The sequence below is a fragment of the Neovison vison genome, chromosome 4, assembly GCF_020171115.1.
Source record: "Neovison vison isolate M4711 chromosome 4, ASM_NN_V1, whole genome shotgun sequence".
NCBI lineage: Eukaryota > Metazoa > Chordata > Mammalia > Carnivora > Mustelidae > Neogale > Neogale vison.
Window position 1 is genome coordinate 182,685,164 of NC_058094.1, and position 18,946 is coordinate 182,704,109.

Genomic DNA, 18,946 nt, shown 5'->3' on the forward strand with positions numbered 1-18,946 from the left:
CTTAGGGGCATTTCCCACCCAAGGCTAAAGCATGTAAAACAGGCCAGAGACCCTGATGTTTCTCCATCGAGGGAATAAAAGTTTGAAGTATTTATGTTAAGTTAGCATATGGAATATCTATCTATAAGTGCATTAGCTCTTCAGACAGATCCTCTTACCTCCCTAGCAGTCAGTGGACTGCTTACAAAAGCTACATTTGTGTGTCAGGGGGTGGGGCGCTCAGATTGGATTTAAAAACAAGGAGGCTTAACAATACCCACTCTATATGAAATTACCACCCCATTTTAATAAGGTCCAAGATGTTTAATAGCTCACTTAAAGTCTCACAGCAAATTGAGAACAGAATAGAAACAGAAGAGCTGGCTGTTTTTCTGAATTGGTCTTCTGAGAAAGGCTTGTTCATTTTCATTCTGTCTCCAGAGAAACTTCTCAGCTGCCTTCTTCACTTAGATGTTATCACTGTGCAGGGAAAATAATTTTTTTTAAAGATTTTTTTTTTTTTATTTCTTTGAGATGGAGGGAGAGAGAGGGAAAGCACAAGAAGGGGGGAGGGGCAGAGAGAAAGGGAGAAGCAGATTCCCCGCTGAGCAGGGAGCCCAAAGCAGGGCTTGATCCCAGGACCCTGAGATCATGACCTGAGCTGAAGGCAGATGCTTAATGGACTGAGCCACCCAGTGCACCAAAAAAATGTTTTAAAGTGGTATAATGTATACATAAGAATAATTATTTCATTGGTTGTGCTTTAGTAACTTTCTCTTTGGCCTGCCTGGAAAAAAGTTTAGTACAGACTGAAGTTCTACAGAGTTGCTATATAGTTTGTTAGTGGAAAATACCACCCTGCCCCCACACCACTTTATCACCACCAAAAAAACATAGAGATTTACATTTTCCTATATGCCTCTTTTTTTTCCCTCCTCTTTGTTGATCTTTTTAAAGATTATTTATTTATTTATTTGAGATAAACCCCGAGGGAGAGGCAGTGGTTGTGGGGGCAGAGGGAGAAGCAAGCTTCCCACTAGGGCTTGATCCTAGCCCCCGGATCATGACCTGTGCTGAAGGCAAGTGCCCCTCTTTGATCTTTTTAATCTGGAAAATCTGGAATCCTACAATTCCCATTCTCTTGTAGGCCCTCAGTCCTTTTCGCGCGCTCCATGGTGTCCACCCTGTTGCTCTGCCATACGTAGGTCCAGCATTTCAGGACACAGGCCCCAGGCAGCAGGACAGAAGAACAATAAAAACTGTGCAATGGGCTTATAGATTTCTGTTTTTTAAGGAAGATGCCTGGGAGCTGCCCTATGACATTCCTGCTGATATTCAGTCTGCTGAATTTAGCCCTAAGGCTACACCAAGCTGAAACAGAGGCAGAGGACGGTGGTCTTTAGACTTGAAAGCCACTGGGACAGCTGAAGTTTGGATGCTCTTTCATTGAGAAGGGAGGGGAAATAGCTGTTTCTGAAAACTCCGTTAGCCGGTGACTAGCACCGTGCAGGGCACACAGTAGGATGGCAGTACGTATTATTTTGATTCAGCCAAACCAAAGTGTCCTTCAGGGGTTTCTGGGACCTTCACCAGGAAGATTAGGAATAGCAGAATCTTCTGCTGGGCCTAGGGACAAGAAACCAGGAGTAGAAGCTGGTGGGAAGGATTGACGGAATTTTGCTTTCCCAGTGTGCTATACCTTTAAGTCAGCTCGCTGGAGAAAGGAGAAATCTTTGTAATATATTCCTTCCATCTCCCAAAGTTCCATGAAAAACTGCCCAACATGGCGTCCTCCTCTCACTGCTTCTATTATCCATGTCCCATAGATGCCAAAGAAAGTCTCACATCCCCAAAACTTCCTCTCTTCCCTCAAAATAGAAAAGAGACTGTCAGGAATCATTCTCATTTGGCAGTTTCCAATAGTTGCGGCATTAAGCCAGGGACATTACTGTGAGGGCCTGGGCAGGAGACTCCTCAGTGAAGCGTGTGAAGGAAGCGAGAAGTCTTGGAAGGCTTCTCATCTCCTGCTCTCCTCATTTCCTCAATCCTGTCTCCCACCTTCCTCTCCCCCATTCCTACGATACTGGTAAAGTGTTGATGTGTCGCTAGGGACCGAGCAGGTAATGGCTTACCATGTGGCTCCTCCCAGAGGGCGTCCTCCTTAATGAGCAGAAGAAAACCTTTATGAGTTCAAAGATTAAAGGCTAAAATGACAGGCAATAGGTCTCTATTTGGGGCAATAACTACGTGAAGAAAGTAAGGCAGCTGGTATTCACACCCATCGTACATGGGCGTAAACTATCCAAGCCCACTAGTGGTGGAGCCAATATGGAAATCCCGAATATAGGTTGCAACCACTGGTATATTTGCTCGAAGCATGGGGTTCTAGCTTCACTCATCTTCCTTTCATTCCACGAACTCACCGAGCTCCCTCAGGCTCGCATTCAGGGAAGTAACACACCACAGTCATAATAGCTAACACTTTCTGAGGGTTTGTATATGCTGGATACTCTTTATTTTTATTTTTTTATTTTTAAAGATTTTACTTACTTATTTGACAGAGAGAGAGAGAGAGAGCACAAGCAGGCAGAGAGGCAGGCAGAGAGAGAGGAGGAAACAGGCTTCCTGCTGAGCAGAGAGCCCAATGTGGGGCTCAATCCCAGGACCCTGAAATCATGACCTGAGCTGAAGGCAGAGGCTTAACCCACTGAGCCACCCAGGTGCCCCTAGATACTCTTTAAAGTGCTTTATATGTACTATCTCGTTTTGTTATCCCACAGCCCCATTTTCCAGATGAGGAAACAGGCTTACAGGAGTTGAGCAACTTAGCCAACATCACCCAGCTAGTGAATGGCAGAGCTGGAATGAGAACCCAAGCAATCTAATAGGAGTCTGTGCACTTAACTATTACACTAAACTGCCACTACATTTTTTACTATTTACGGATCATCTGGCTATGCCTTTAAACTACCATAAAGGGAAAAGTTCCATTAGCACACTAGGCAAGTCTTGATTTTCTTCTCACTAGCCTAGATCCTAGTGAATGGAGTGATAGGAAGGACCAAGGATCCTGGATGCCATTTATGATAGCACTGCTAAGATGCCAGCCAGATAATTCTTTATTTCATTGTGCACCTACCATCTCTGTATTTGTTGAACTCCAGCAAATGCACTAGTGCTATGTAGTTATTTATTCCTGGGAAATGTTAGTCACCACATAGGGAGGGAGCATAAACACATTATGGGTTCCCTGGAAACCACTCCCCCTCACTTTACATTCACTTCTGATTCTCACTGACCAAGGGTACAATATTGAGGAAGGCGAAACACATTAGGTGAAATAGGGGCATTGCCACAGTGGGACAAGAGGGAATTTGCATTCACTGAGTACTCACCATAGGCCAGGCACTGGGCTAGGCCTTTTTCTTAAAATAAATAAATAAATAAAATAAAAAACAAGATTTTATTTATTTATTCGACAGAGAGAGAGAGAGAGAGCAAGTAAGGGAGCAGCAGGCAGAGGGAGAAGCAGACTCCTTGCTGAGCAGGGAGCCTGATGTGGGCCTGATCCCAGGACCCAGGTATCATGACCTGAGCCAAAAGCAGACGCTTAACTGACTGAGCCACCCAGGTGGCTCATGTGCTAGGCCTTTTTCACTTCATATCTCATTAAATCTTCAGAACAGCTCCAAGAGGCAGGGAGCTGTATCTCAGATCTGACATCTTGCACCTTTGGTCTGCTCAAGTTCTGCTAGTAAGTGCCAGAATTGGGGTCCAAGCTCAGGTCTGTCTGGCTTCCAAGTGCATGCTCTTAACTTGTCACCAACTCCCTGAAGTATAAGAAATCTTGGCTGGGCGCATCTGAGAGCACTCCTCCACCATCAATTCTGTTTTCATGGCAGCTGCAGATTAACCTGTATCTTCCCAAAGTTCCCTGGGATCTGTTTCTCTCCCTCCTGGACTCAAACTCCAGGCCTCACAGCACTGCAGACCAGTTCCTGGATGCTCCTTCCTGCTGAGTCAGAAGATCTCAGAATCTACATCCATAGGAAAGCAGGTTTATAGCTACCGGAAGTTAAACTGCATATTTACAAGCACAGTTTTTCCTTTGGCTCTCATTCACTATCTGTGTGACCTCAGTTGCTTAACCTCCTTATGCCTCAGTTTCCTTACCTATAAAGTGAGGAACTCCGTGCCCCCTTCTGAGCATTGTCCTGAGATACGAGCAAAATTGTGCCTATCATGTTCTTCCCTTAGAGCCCAAGCACAGGAGCTTTTCCTTTTTCCACTCCCTATACTGGGAAAAAATGATGACTATGATGGAAGGAAGGAATAGAAAGAAATCTGTTCCATTTTTGCAGGTGATCTGGCCTTCAGGTGCTGATGGGCCATATTTAAAATTAAAATCAGGGACGCCTGGGTGGCTCAGTTGGTTAAGCAGCTGCCTTCGGCTCAGGTCATGATCCCAGCATCCTGGGATCGAGTCCCACATCGGGCTCCTTGCTCCGCAGGGAGCCTGCTTCTTCAGAGGAAGAAGCCTGCCACTCTGTCTGCCTGTGCTTGCTCTCTCTCTCTGAAAAATAAATAAATAAAATTTAAAAAAAAAAAATTAAAATCATGGGGCACCTGGGTGGCTCAGGGGGTTAAACCTCTGCCTTCAGCTCAGGTCATGATCTCAGGGTCCTGGGATTCAGCCCCACATCGGGCTCTCTGCTCAGCAGGGAGCCTGCTTCCTCTGTCTCTGCCTCCCTCTCCACCTACTTGTGATCTCTCTCTCTCTGTCAAATAAATAAATAAAGTCTTAAAAACTTAAATTAAATTAAAATCATGGCTTCACTGTTGTCACTTATAAAAGTACAAACCCCTTCCTTAGGGCCAAAGACCAAGGCAGAGTTACATTCTGGATCAGGGTTCCTTTGGCCCTTTCCAGGCCTATTTTTAAAACAGTGACCTTTCTTTCCTCTTCTGTTCTTCTGTTCTTTCCAAGAACAGTAAGGCTGACTCTGGAATAATTAGGAAAACATTCCAAAACTGACATATTGCCAATAGTGGAAGTTATGAAATGACTGTAAGTCCATTATAATAAAAAGTTGCATTAATAGCACATTATGTTTTGAATACTTATAAATCGTTGGTACTTTTCCCACAACTGTCAGTCTTTCCTTTGTCAGCACTGCCAGGCTTTAAGGATGGGACAGGGAGTAAGAATGATTCATTCATTCTGCAGGATTCTCTACAAAATTCACTCTTGCCCATGATGGGTCTGAGATTTTGATCCTTATCGTGGCTCTGTGACCTTGGTCAAGTCCTCTGAACTCTCCAAATCTTGGCTTCTTCAACTGGAAACTGGAAAGAACAACTCTGGCCATTTCGACCTCATCAGGGACTGTAAGAGGAGCAAACCAAATGCTGGACAGGGACGTCCTTTGGAGCAGCAGAAACTAATGGAGACAATGTCAAGGGTTCAGATGATGATACAAGAATGTGGGTCTGAAGTGAAATGAAAGAAAAAATGAGAAACAAAGACAAAGATGTCAAAAGGAGTAACAGTGTTCCTTGCTTTGTCATTTGTTAGCTGAGTGATCTGGGGGGAGGCACTTAACCTCTCTGGGTCACATTTCTTCATCTGTAAAATGGGGATTATATGAATAACTGTTCTTCCTATTACATGTGACTATTTTATCAAATGGGATAGTGGGTGTGAAAATGTTACCTGAATAGGAAAAGACCAACTGTTAATTATTATTACTACTACTGATAGTAATGCCTAATGAAGTTCCTGTTAAATAGAACAGTATTATTCTAAGGTTGTGACTAATTCCCACATTGGGAAATTAAATAAATCCTTTGAGATTACAGGTCACGACCTGCTAGCTTCCACAGGAGGGTGCTGAATCCTGGGAGCAGGAGCCTGGCCTCTGGCTTCACACTACTGGGATTCAAATATCACTTCTGCCACTAACAGGCCATGTGATCTTGAGTAAGCATTTAACCCATCTTTGACTTGGTTTCTCCATCTTACCTCATGGAGCTATAAGGATTAAGTGACATAAAGCAGGTAAAGCATTTAGAATAGCACTCCATTCCCAGAAGATATTTATAGCTACCTTTACTGGGTATTTTTGGTAGCACCTTGGCCTCATGCTGCCTAACTTGTAACATTAGCTATAAATTTATCTTCCTAAATAGGATCCCAAAATACGTCTGATACTAGGAAAGTGTGACTGAATGCGAAAACATCTGTATCTATAGCTATGAGTCTCAGGCCTTTTTGGCTGCTTGCTTCTAACCAGCTACCAACAAATGTCTAAATCACCATCTTGAGAAATCCACAAAGAAAAATACTTGTGTATTTCAAGCTGGTGCTGGGTCCCTTGGGTCCTTGCCCATTGTCTTTGAGGGAGCCCACAGAATATCTATTTCTGTGCCTCAATTTCCTCATTCCCAGTTGCTCCCAAGGCCCATCTTTCCATTTTATCTGTCCTCTAGAAGGATGGGCTCCTCTTCTCCACTCTGTGGCCATCGAACCAATGACATGTCAGGGCCTCTGACTCCCTTTTGTGAGAGAATCTCTGAGTAGGGCAGGTTTGCCATTCTACTCCAGCTGCTGCCATCACAGAGCAGTTTCTGAATCTGCCACCAAGTGAGGCATGAGCCTAGGCAGTGGATGAATGAGAAGATGAGGGAGGTGTTAAATTAGATGATGACATCATTAAGTGATAATGACATCATTAGGTAATAAGTTAGTGCATAAAGAAATACATGGAGGGGATAAAATAGAAAGAACAAGAATGAATAAACAGAGGCATAAAGTTCGGTGCAGAGGCAAACGAACATTCCAGGTGCAGTGGAGAATATGGGAACTTAGAAACCAGGAAGATGCAATCCATAGGGCAGCAGTTCTTTAACCGGAGTGTACACCAAAATCACTCTGAGGGCCTGCTGAAACACATTGCTGGTTCCCCCTCCAGAGTTCCTAATTCAATAAGACTAAAGCTGGACTTGAGAATTTACCTTTCTAATAAATTCCCAGGTGATACAGGGACCACACTTCAAGAAACACGACTGAAGGGAACGGGAGAATTTGCTGTGTAGTTTATCAATGGGCCTCAGAACTAAGTGAGGCTCAAAACAGAAGCGTTTAAGGGCAGCTCTTTGATAGAGTTGTCCAAGGGGCTTCTCAGAGCCCGGGTTTCGTGCCCATGACAAACAGAGTCGATGTGTTGGGGCCTGGCTGACCACGGGAATGTGTAAGGCATCCCCACTCACAGGACCTTCCTGATACAGGCCTCAACAGGTTGAGGGCGGGATTCCACTCCCCACCTCAAGGGAGGAAGCAGGGTAGCGTATTAAGAGAGCTTGCTACCTCCAACTTTTCACCTGGGCAGCGTAGATGACCTGTCCCTAGGGGCCTAGGCTGAACTGCCACCCACCCTTCCCGGGGTCCAGCTCAGAAGGCCGGCGCTTAGGGCGACGTTACGCTGCCCTGGGGGAGGGGGATGGAGGGTTTGGGCTGTTGCCCCCCGGCAGAGTCGAGGGATCCCAGTCAGCGAGGATGCTGGGACTCACCGCAACTTCCGCCTCTGGCGGTCGGCAGTGGGGGGCGCACCAAGACAGCAATTCGGGAGCTGCGCTTTGTCACCGTTGCAGCAAAGGGAAGGAGGGGAGGAGGGCGCAGAAAGGGGCCGCTGGGACTGGACTGGGCGGTCGACCCACTTTGAGGCCAGAAAGGGGCTCTCAGGGGGCTCCAGATCGCGCCTGGCACGGCCTTGTAGGGGAGCGGAAGGGATTGGGATTCGTCCGGAGCCCAGCTGGGCGGGTGATACCCTGTTTTCTGGGCCGACATCCGTCCTGCTCTCCCTTCACTACGAGCTCCTCATAGCCGGCACCCCACCCTCCGAAACTCACTGCCGCGGGCGCGTGCGCACGTCCCTCACTCAAGACCCGGCTTCTGAGACGGGAACGCAGTCCCTCCACGCCGCGGCGCCCTCCGGCTCTTCCCGTTTTTTTAGCCACCTTTCCCCACCCTTTGCGCCCCGCTCCTCTGAGACTTACGGTAACAGCCCCAGCGGCTCCGGCCGACGCTCAGCTGCCGCAGGGGCCGCAGGCGCAGGCACCATCCACCTGAGAAGGGTGGCCCCTGCCTGTGTCTTTCAGTCACAGCCCAGGCACCTCGGTTCTCTGCGCTGTTAGGGAACGGAATGCTCGGGCCTGGGCGCGCAGCGCTAACAGCAGAGGGAAATCTGGCTTTTGCAGGCCGGACGACTCGTGTTAAAATCCTGGCTCGGCCACTCCCCAGTTGTGTGACCCCGGGCTAGTTGCTCAACCTAGGAGTCAGTTTCGCCGCTGCACAGCGCGAGGAACTCGACCCCATCGGGGCTCTGAGAAGCTCAGTGGGAGGAATGGGACTAGTCCGGGTCAGGAGAGGGCTCTGTAAAAATCAGTCCCTAGAACTCACACAAGGGTTTTTTCCATTTCGCTGGAGGGCGAGGCTTAGCCGGTCCAACCGGTTGGACTTCCTCGCCTGGGGGCGGTTCTCCTACCCTCACGCGGGGAGACAGACTCCTCCGTTTGCAGGCCGGCGCCACCGCGTCTCCTGGCCCGAGTGGGGAGAGAGAGGAAGGGGGTGCTGTCTACTCCTTGGCCCGGGAACCAGGAGACACAGACAGACGTTCAGTGGGCACACAAACACTCACAGAAAGAAACTCGCACCTGGGAGGGAACATTTAGGGCCACTTAGGGCTAGTTGAGTCGTAGAAGAGAGCTCCCTTTGAGTAATGACTCCACCCAGATAGGGGTTCTGGATCCCCCAGTTGGGTTTGGACAACCCTGACCCCGCCACCGTAGGCCGGTTCCCTCTTCCTGAGCAGGGCTGAGAGTGGGGAGCACCCTATTGGGAAGGGGGCATGGCTTTGTCTCATTTCGCCTTTGGGCAGTCCAGGGCTTGGAAAGGGTTTGTGCTTGGACAAAATCTATTAGAAACCACAAAAACCAAAAACCTGCTGATGCCCTGTCCCTTCCCACAGTGTACAGGATTCCTGATCATAACTGGCCAGTTCCCTGCACTGCTTTTCCCTGTTAACTTTAGGCCAAACTAAGCTGCGCCTCTTAGAGAAGCCCCAGCCTGGCGGTTTTCTCTCCCAGCATGCACCTCCAGGGCCAAGGTTTTGAATGGAGGCAGGTGCAGAACCTGAAGAATAAGCTCCCGCCAAGGTGCAGGGCAGGGCAGCCTGGCCATGCCCTCAGGTTTTGTCTCTTGGGCCAATAAACCCTGGAGGACAGTTTGCGGAAGGCAGCTGCTTCAACGGGGAAAACATCCTGGTAAAGCCACACCCCCTATCCAAGTGATCTGGCATTTGTGTCTGGGATTTGGTGGTTGGGATGGGGCTATAGCAGGTAAAGGAGTCGGAAACAAAAGTCTAACTTCAGTGCCTCTGTGCACTTTTCTGAGGGAGAGGTTTGCCAGACACGTGAAGGGGCCATGACTCCCGAGAGGTTAAAGCGGGCAAGGAGGACTCTAGTGAGTTTTGTCCCTTTCAGGACAGATGCTCAGGGCTTCAGTGGATTGTTATAATTATAAAGGGACTGGACTTTGTCTCTTAGGGCCTCCAGAATCACTTGCTGCAGTTAACTTCCTGATATTTTGGAACTTACACACCTGAGAACTCTCCTCCTCCTGCTCAGGCAGGAGAGTTAGGCTCTCCTACCCCAACTCCCTAAGGATGGCTCCAGCCTCCGCACAGGTCCCTCTGCACAATCCCTACCCAGCCTCTGATCCCTGTCTTAAAAGAGGGCAAGACCTGGAGGCCTTCTCCAGGATACATTTCCAAATGGTTTGGACCATTGTTTTCTTTACTCTTCTTCATGCTCAGAGTGAGTGATGAGAGGTTAATCGTACCCCTCTACCCACTATTCTCCCAATCCCAGTGAATTCATTGGGAGTGAGGAGGAGGAGAAATGGCCTTGGCAAAAACCACAAGTGGAGTTTTTGAAAAGAAAGAGTCAGAATGCAATGCTTGGCATTTTCTAGTAAATACAGTTGGGAGTGTGGACTTGAAGTTAGAAGGATAAGGTTTTAGGCCTTACTCTGTTATTTACATGTGAGCCTTCTCGCTATGCTTCAGAATACTCAGCTACAAAATAAGGATGATTTATTCATTCTTCAGGCCTGTTGTGAGGATGGAAAGAGCTAATATAGCTGAGATGCTTAGAACAGTGATTACGCTTATCAAGTGGGGTCCCCAGATTTCCAGATAGGGTTTCTCTTTGCCCTCCTGGGAAATCATGGATGAAGCAGGGTGAGAACAGTCTAGCGACATGGGCCCTGAGCCTTTTACTTCTGAGGGCAGGTAAGCAACCTCTCTGAGAGGCCCTTGGGCCCACCTAGATCCCAGAAGGGACAGAAGGTTTATGCAGGTTTGCCTTATGGAAAGTTAGGGCACTGTTGGGTGTTGAGGCATCCCTGTAGGCCAGGGGGGGACTTGGGAGGGACACTGGGCTATTGTCTGCCAAGACCACTGGTTGCCCTATCACTGTGGGAGAGAAGGCACTGTGGCCTGTTGAGGATTTTTAAAGGAATGTTTTGTGCACTAAATGAGAAATGAGCTTATAAATTTGAAAGCAAATTTCAAGATAGTAGTGGTGAAGGAATAACCCATACCATCTCTGCTAGGGGAGGGAGAGGTATGCCTGGGCTTTGCTTGCTTGGGTGTTGGGGAATTGCCCCTCCACGGGAAAATGGACCCCTTTAGTTGGTGGCTTGAGGCAGAAGCAGGCCTTGAGCTTGAGGTCCTTGGGCCTTCAGTACTGACTGTCCTGGGTCCTCCAGCTCTGGGATGGACAAGTGGTGTGTGTAGGAATATGGGCTGCTCAGGCAGTAGTCCGAAGCTCAGGGTTGGAAAGCCACTGGGCTTGGGCCTATAGAAACCTGGGGCTGACAGGTGTAGATCTGAGAGCCACTGCAGGATTGGCTGGCTCCAAGCACCGAAGGAGCAGAAGTCAGAAAGCATCCAGTTTCTTGTCCCAGGCTCCTGGCCCTTGGTTCTGGGAGGCAGAGAGAGAAGGGGCCTTTGTCCAAATCAGAGTTCCAGAAGCTGCAGGTTCTCCCTGCCCGACAAACTGTTCTGTGGTCCCCCTGCAGGTGAGCGTTCCAGGGACTCCCTTTGTGGGGTGGGTGAGGGATTGGGGCAAGTGAATGAGGCATAATCTCCTGGCACCGGGGGAAGTCCGACCTCTGGGCGTCTGAGGTCGAGTGGACCTTGGTTCTGGAGGGGCACATTCCGCGGTGCTTCTGCGCTTTGGGTTCCCAGATGGGCGTTGGCAGGTGCCCGGGACAAGTCAGGAACCAACCGCACAAGTCACCTCACCGCAGCGATCCCCGCCTCAGAGACCCAGCCGCGCGGGATCTTCGATGTCCACGCCGGAGACATGGCTTGGAAGATAAACAAGGGCCCAAGATCAATATCCACGACAGCTGGGCAATGCTTATTGTTTCAAAGGAAGCTCCCTTTGTTCTTGTGCTTACCAAAGTGAGAAGCAAAAACAATTTTTCCTGATCAAAATTTTGCTGGCACCGAAGCAGACAAACCAGCTTCCGGAAACCCCTGCCCCTTCCTTACGGCCGGGAAGAGTGCTCGCCGCTGGGAGGCCCGTCATCTGTCTGATACAGATACCCAGGGCCGCAGACCGCCGCACCTAAGCGGGTCCGAAGGCCACCGAGGCATTCCCCACCCCCTGCCGTCGCTCTCCCGAGCGGGGTTTTCTTGGGAAGCCTAGCGGCTCCAGCGGATCAACGCGTCTGGTGACCCAAGCCGGGCTTCCGATTCCATTTAACACGAGCCGCGCATCTTATCTCCGCGTCTCCTCCCCGGGGGTCCCCCCTCCCGCCCCCGGCCCAGCCCGGGCGGAAGCCGAGCCTTGAGCTTTTGAAGTCCAGAGAATTTCAATGGGCGAGGAGCCTGCTGGACCTTAACCTGTCTTCCCAGCGGGGGAGGGGACAGCGGGCCCGTGGTGGTGGGGGAAGGGGGTCCTTCCCTGCTGAGGGAGGTGAGAAGCAGTGGGATCCCAGGCCTCACCCCGTTTAGGCTGCTATCACCCCCTCTCCGCTTTTAGGGGGTCTCCCAGGCCTCTGCCGGCGGCGGACTTCACTCTCTGCAAATTTACCTTCCTTCTGGAACATTGTCATCCGTAATAACCGTCATGATACAGTGATAACCACGCTGCTAAAATAGCCTTCCCCCTCCCCCCTATTAAAAACAAGGCTAATCAGAAATAGTGTTCTAATTCAGTATCCCCCCCCACCGCCGCCGCCCGTTTTCTTCTTGTAAAAAATCTGACCTCTCTTCATCTGATGTTGACGAAACGATGCTTTTGGAAGAAGTGATATTTCGCTAAACATTTTTGTTTTCCCCCCTGTGCCAGAGGACGGAATAAGCCCCCAGAGACGGGGGCGGGGGGATTGAGGAGGCTTTGAAAGGGCGGAGGCAGAAGCGGGGAGAGGGTTGGGGTGGAGGGGGCGTCCCTGAAGCTTCAGATCCGAAGCCTAGAGGAGGCAACCCCCCTCCCGGAGAGACTGAGCCCCCGCTGGAGTCTCCTTCCAAGGAGGCCCCGCTTGGGTGGGCCGGACCCAGGAAGGAGACGCAAGTGGTACCTCTTGATCTCTCAATCCTACTCGGCTTTCATCTGGCAGGGAAAACCCAGAGGAAAAGAGGATCAAACGCCGAGCACTCCCATTGAATGCAAAGCTGGGGGCGGGGCGGGGAGCCTGGAGTCCCTCTGCGGACCTGGCCCCAAGGAGGTGAGCGCAGCGGGGGCAGCTGTGAGAAGGCGGCAGGCTCTCTGGGAGAGCAGAGGGTGGGGGAGACCCAGGCTTGGTGCCCGGAAGGGCCCAACTGAGGTCGCTAGAACATAGGCGCGGCGGCCTCGACTTTGACAGGAAGGAGAGAGCAAGCAAGGTGCTCCCTCAGGCTCTGGCTGCTGGTTGGGAAGGGCAAGGCGTGACAGCATCCTAGGACAACTCTGCAACGCAGCAAAAGCCTCTAGGATTTGATCCCCTCCACTTCCAGTCACTCCTTTCTCCTTTACAGTAGTCCCCAAGAGTTTTGAACTAGCTGTGCTCAGCAGATGGTGGCTTTGGGAGTCCCAGGGAGTGGAGATGTTTCTGCCCACGTTTACCTTCCGGATCCTCCTGTCCCCCACCCCAGGCGAGGTTAATGAGCGCCTTCTGATTGAATAGGGGAAGTGGACTGCTGGAGTGAGAACTTTTGTCTTGCTTGAATCCCTTTCTTGGTCCACCACCCCCGAAGCCCACAGATGGGAAAACTGAGGTAGGAGAAGGAGAGAGAAGAGTAGAGAAAGAGAAAGGAGGAGAACAGGGGAAGAGATAGAAGAAGATTAAAAAAAAAAAAAAGATGGTGATACACTTTCCTTTAGAATCTCAGAAATTGGGGCTTTGGAGGGGTGGAGTACCAGGGCAGCCCTGGCCCCTGGGAGCTAGAAGCTCAGAAGAGGGGCAGAGTAAGGCGCGTTTTAGGGGTAGCACAGCAGAGAAGGAGCCTCTCTTCTGCCTTTAGCAAAGTGGAGAGAGACCTTGCTGCCCCGCTTGGCCCCAACACACTTGTTCAGAGTTGGGAAGGGGTCTGTTTTCTAATGGATTCTATGTACCTTTCCTGGAAGAAGACCTGAGAAGGAGCATGAGGCTGCTCCCAAAGATATCTGGCACTATGGGACTCCCCCAGCCTTGTCTTGGAGACTCCCCTTCTGTCCTCAGAGATTTTTGGGCGCCCTTAGTCACGAGCTATTTCAGGCATTTTCGCTGACTTCTCTCTCTTCACCGCCAGGACCCCTGAAGCATGTGGGCAGGATCTGGGGGAGAGCCATGTGAGCCAAAGCTCTGGGAGCCCCAGTGCCCTGTGCTGGAGCACTCTCAACGGCTGCGCCCAGTCTCTGGGTGGGAACAGCACCTTTTCCCAGCTAGGAGCCTCTGGTCCTGCCTCGTAGGGGCTGCATTTCTCAGTCTCTCTTCACTCGCAAAACCTGTTTCCAGAGGAATTCGTTGCCTCTGAACGAATACCTTAAAAAACGGGCAAGGAAAAAAAAAAAAAAGGCCACTCTTAGAACCTCTCCCCACCCTACATACCTGAAGTGCAGGCGAGGCCCAGGCAAATGGGAAAACGATTTCTTCTACGAATAGCCACCTGGAGGTCAAGCCGAGCTGTGGAGAGCTTAAGGCCACCTAGATGGGGAATGGGAATAAGAAAAAAAAAAAAAAAAATCAACATTTGGAGTCAGCCGCCAAGACAGGTCCTTAAAGAAAAAATATTAACATTTATCTCCTGCCCCTTGGGAAAGAAAAATCGCCAAGTTCTCTTGGTTTCCAGGAGGAAGGAGGCATCTGGGGGTAGAGGGTAGGAAGAAGAAGATCCCCCAGGCTCAAGCTCTCCAGACCACTGGGGGGTGGGGAAGAGGGAATATGTTTTTCAGTAGCTTGTAAAAAGACTTTGGAGCCCCTAGGATGTTAGCTCTCCAGGACAGACCGTTGTAATAATGACGAGAGAAGCGAGGCTTGTGAGTCGACCTTCACACTTTTAAAATGCAGTTATGGATTTTCTCATCAGTGTTAGATCAAGGCACCAAGTTAAGAAAACAAAAGCCAAAACAACAATCCGAAAAAAGAAAAAAATCCCACAGTCAGAAGCTTATTCAATTACCGAGTCCCGCAGCTCCTGCGGAACTCGCCGCGCGCCTTAAGCTCTCTTTTCTTTTTGCGGAATTCCATTTGCATGCCCTCTGCCTGGGTGTCTCCCTGTCTCAGTGTGTGTGCCTCTCTGTCTGTTTTCACACTCTCCTCCCCATTCGAGCGAGGCCCACACCTGGCGCATCACTGCCGAGCCATTAGCTGCGGGTCTCCTTTCATCTTCGCTGTGGCAGACGTTTCTATTTATCCACTTGCGCTCGCCGAGTGGCGTCACCAGCGGTACTGTAATGACGATTGCAGCAGGAGGATGACAGCTTAGAAAGAAGAGGGCAATGGGGCTTCCTCCCAGAGGCGGTACGGCACAGAGGAGCGCTCGCATCACAAGGTGACCCCAGCTCCCCACCGCCACCACCGCCGTCACCGTCGACATCGCGCTCCGGCCGCTCCGCGCCCGCCCAGTCGCCTGGTCTCGCTTTCTCCCTCCCGCAGCCAAGATCTGTCGGGCCGCTGGGGACCCGGGGAGACGGGGGCTAGGAGTCATTTGGGGCTTCCTCCCTCCCCCCTCCGGCGAGCCCCGGGATGGAGAGCCGAAAGGACATGGTTATGTTTCTGGACGCGGGTCAGCTTGGTACTCTGGTTGGCAAGAGGGTCTCCAATTTGTCCGAAGCCGTGGGTAGCCCGCTGCCTGAGCCGCCGGAGAAGACGGTGACCCGTGGTTGCCTGAGCCCGCGGGCGGGCCCTCCGGCCGTCCGGGAGCGCGGCGGGGGAGGCCTAGAGGAGGAGCCGGTCGACGGACTAGCAAGCAGCGCCGCGGGGCCGGGCGCCGAGCCGCGGGCAGCCGGGGCTGCGGTGCTCGGCCCCGGACCTCCGGCCCCTTCCGCCGACAGCCTCTCGGGTCAGGGGCAACCTAGCAGCTCGGACACCGAGTCGGATTTCTATGAAGAAATCGAGGTGAGCTGCACCCCGGACTGCGCCACGGGGAACGCCGAGTACCAGCACAGCAAAGGTAGCCACCGCGCCCCTTCTCTCCCCGGGCCTCCCACCGCGCCCACCTTGCACTTCAGCTCTGGAGGGGAGGAAGACCCTCCTTTTCCCCACGGCAGGGTGGCTGGGGGGACCCACCTGAGAAACTCTCTCCTGATATCTGAGCCCTGGCATTGGCGGGACCAGGGTGACAGCTGGGCTTTGCGGGAGGAGGGAGACGCAAGCCCTGGGCTTGAGGGGGATTCAAAGTGCACCCCAACCCCCCAGAGTTTTGTGGCACTGCTTCAACTGCTCCGAGAAGACACTTTCCCCAGAGTGGGCGAGATCAAACGCAGGTCGGGGCAGTTTGTGGCTGGAGGGGTGTAAGGCGCAACCAGGCGCGGAAGCCCGGAGTCCATAAAGGACCGTAAAATCCCGGCGGACTCGGGCTGCCTGGGTGCTGCAGCCCTCTGACCAGTTTGCACGTCGGTCAGAGGTCCAAATTACCTTGTCACTTCCCGGGCTCGGTGGCGCCAGGTCGGAAATGGTCCCAATGATCTAATTGCCTTTGGTCTCCGGTTGCATTTGAAAAGGCAGAGCTCTGGCCCTCCCCCCCCTTCCCCTTTCCTCCCTAGTCCCACTTCTCCACCCAAAGGAAAAGGAGCTGCAGGGGGCAGGAGCCCCACCCTTCTTTGAGTTAGACCCAAAAGGAGGGGTGCTGTCACACTGTTTTAACTGAAGAACCCCTTCCTGACGGGGGGGAGGGGTGGGCTAGTTTGTGGGGGAGGTGGCCAGGCAGGGAAGTCTCCCAGAGAGAGCTGGAAAGCTAGTAGGAGGGAGAGCCTACCAGCAGACACCCCTCCCCAAAGCTGTGGGGGTAGATGAGAAGACCCTGGTATGGAAGAAAAACCACCCCCTCACCTTGGCAGTCAACACTTGGCTGTGCACCCACATCCACTCATTATCCTCTTGTCCATTCAACCCAGATTCCCTAATCTCAAATATACCAAGGTAATATGATATTCATGCACACATTCCTATGCCATCTCTACAACACATTCCTACACCTGCACTGGCAGCTTGGCACACACAAAAGCAAGGACTCAGTCTGTGTGCAGCATCCTACAATCCGCTGAGACCCAGAGCTCACTACACTCCAGCACAAAGGTGCATCTCAACTTGCCTGTGAGACCGCATATCCTTGTCCACTCCTGCCAAGGGTGGGCAGAAAGCTCAGAGGGGCTTCGTCCGGTCTGTGGCTCAGGGCAGGTGGCTCTGGATGGCTGAGGTTTCTGTACCCAGCAGGCCTTAAGACAGAGGTCTCCCAAATCGCAGCCCAGACTACATACGGGGCTGCTTTGTGCTCATCTGACTGATGAGCCTCTATCCCTCTCTTCCTGTGTTCTCAAAGTCCCTTGTGCCCCGGTGGAGGAAGAAACTGAGGCTACAGAGAGGAGGAGGGGGCCCTTTCTACCCCACCCTGCACATACACCCTGGGCCTACAGCCCCACATCAGCAGTGTTTTGTGTGTCTGTTGTGTGTTCTGTGTGTGCATGTGTTCTGGGCTCCCTATGCAGGGCCCAGCTCAGAGGCACTGGCCAGCAGTCCCAACAGCGGCAGCGAGGCCCCCAAGAGCAACAGCAGCGGCAGCTCACAGGGCACCCTGGCCTGCAGCGCCAGTGACCAGATGCGCCGCTACCGCACCGCCTTCACCCGGGAGCAGATTGCCCGGCTGGAGAAGGAGTTCTACAGGGAGAACTATGTGTCCAGGCCGCGGAGATGCGAGCTGGCCGCCGCCCTAAACCTGCCGGAAACCACCATCAAGGTATGAGCTCTGGCAACAGGGAGAAAGGGTGTGCCCACTCAGCAGGAATACCGACTGTCCCGTCCCTGAGTCCCGAGCCAAGAATCAGGGCCTGGGGTCTCCCCGCCCACGTGGTTACTCGGCTGGGGGTGTCCAGGCCGGGTGCGGACGCCAGGTGTGTGCAAATTTACCTTCCCGATAGTCCCTAGGCGGGAACTGCTGGCGTGCGGTTGACTCTGTCCCTTTTCTAGCCAAATAAACAGTGGGTGCCTTTACCGAGAGAGAGAGAGAGAGAGAGAGAGAGAGAGAGAGACAGGCTGACTGACTGGAAGAGACTGGAAGAGGAGGTGTTTCTGGGGAACCGCTGCCTGCCGCCTCAGACCTGCAGGGTCCTTAGTCTATCCCACTATCTGCACGCCCACGCCGGGCTCTGGCACCCCAGGGGTCCTGGCCGCGTGGCAGAGGGAAGGAGGGACACAGATTGAAGCCACTCCCTGAACCTCCCATAAGGAATTCCAGGAGGAGGTGGTGGTGGTGGGATCTGCACCCCCACCGCCGGCTCTTCCCCGCGTGCCCGGCATCCGTCCCCTGCAGTTGGGCAGGACTTCTGGGCTCTGCGCCCCCGGCCGCGTGCAGCCGCCGAACCCGCTCCTCTCCCGCCAGGTATGGTTCCAGAACCGGCGCATGAAGGACAAACGGCAGCGGCTGGCCATGACGTGGCCGCACCCGGCCGACCCCGCCTTCTACACGTACATGATGAGCCACGCGGCGGCCGCGGGCGGCCTGCCCTATCCCTTCCCGTCGCACCTGCCCCTGCCCTACTACTCGCCGGTGGGCTTGGGCGCCGCGTCCGCCGCGTCCGCCGCCGCCTCGCCCTTCAGCGGCCCGCTGCGCCCGCTCGATACCTTCCGCGTGCTCTCGCAGCCCTACCCGCGGCCCGAACTGCTGTGCGCCTTCCGCCACCCGCCGCTCTACCCCGGCCCGGCTCACGGACTGGGCACGGCGACCGGCGGCCCCTGCTCCTGCCTCGCCTGCCACAGTGGCCCGGCCAACGGGCTGGCGCCCCGCGCCGCCGCCACCTCGGACTTCACCTGTGCCTCCACCTCCCGCTCGGACTCCTTCCTCACCTTCGCGCCCTCGGTGCTCAGCAAGGCCTCCTCCGTCGCGCTGGACCAGAGGGAGGAGGTGCCCCTCACCAGATAAGGGGCCGCCCGCGGGCTGCCGGCTACAGGACGCCCATGCGGGGACCCCCGCGGGGACTCAGCCAGCGCCCCTCCCCGCCCCCAGGGCACCGAGGGGGAAAGAAGAGGGCCGAAAAGGACCAGAGGGGCTCGGCCTCGGCCTCGAGGATCGAGGATCGGGACGCCCGGGAAGCGGCCGTGGCTTGGCCGGCGCGTTTGGGGATCAGGAGTGGGGATGGGGACGCGGGGGCTGAGAGACCTTCCTCTGGGGCGGCCTCTCTTTGCCGTTTTTCACCGGACCCATTACCCCTGACTGGAGTCGGG

General features: G+C 53.0%; 1 protein-coding gene across 1 annotated transcript; it reads left to right on the forward strand.

The window, feature by feature from the left end:
- Positions 1-15,253: 15,253 nt before the first annotated feature.
- Positions 15,254-18,644, forward strand: EVX1 (even-skipped homeobox 1). The gene is made up of 3 exons (XM_044244559.1): positions 15,254-15,680; positions 17,215-17,462; positions 18,105-18,644. The coding sequence occupies exons 1-3, from the start codon at positions 15,254-15,256 to the stop codon at positions 18,642-18,644; spliced, it is 1,215 nt and encodes a 404-aa protein (XP_044100494.1).
- Positions 18,645-18,946: the final 302 nt, after the last annotated feature.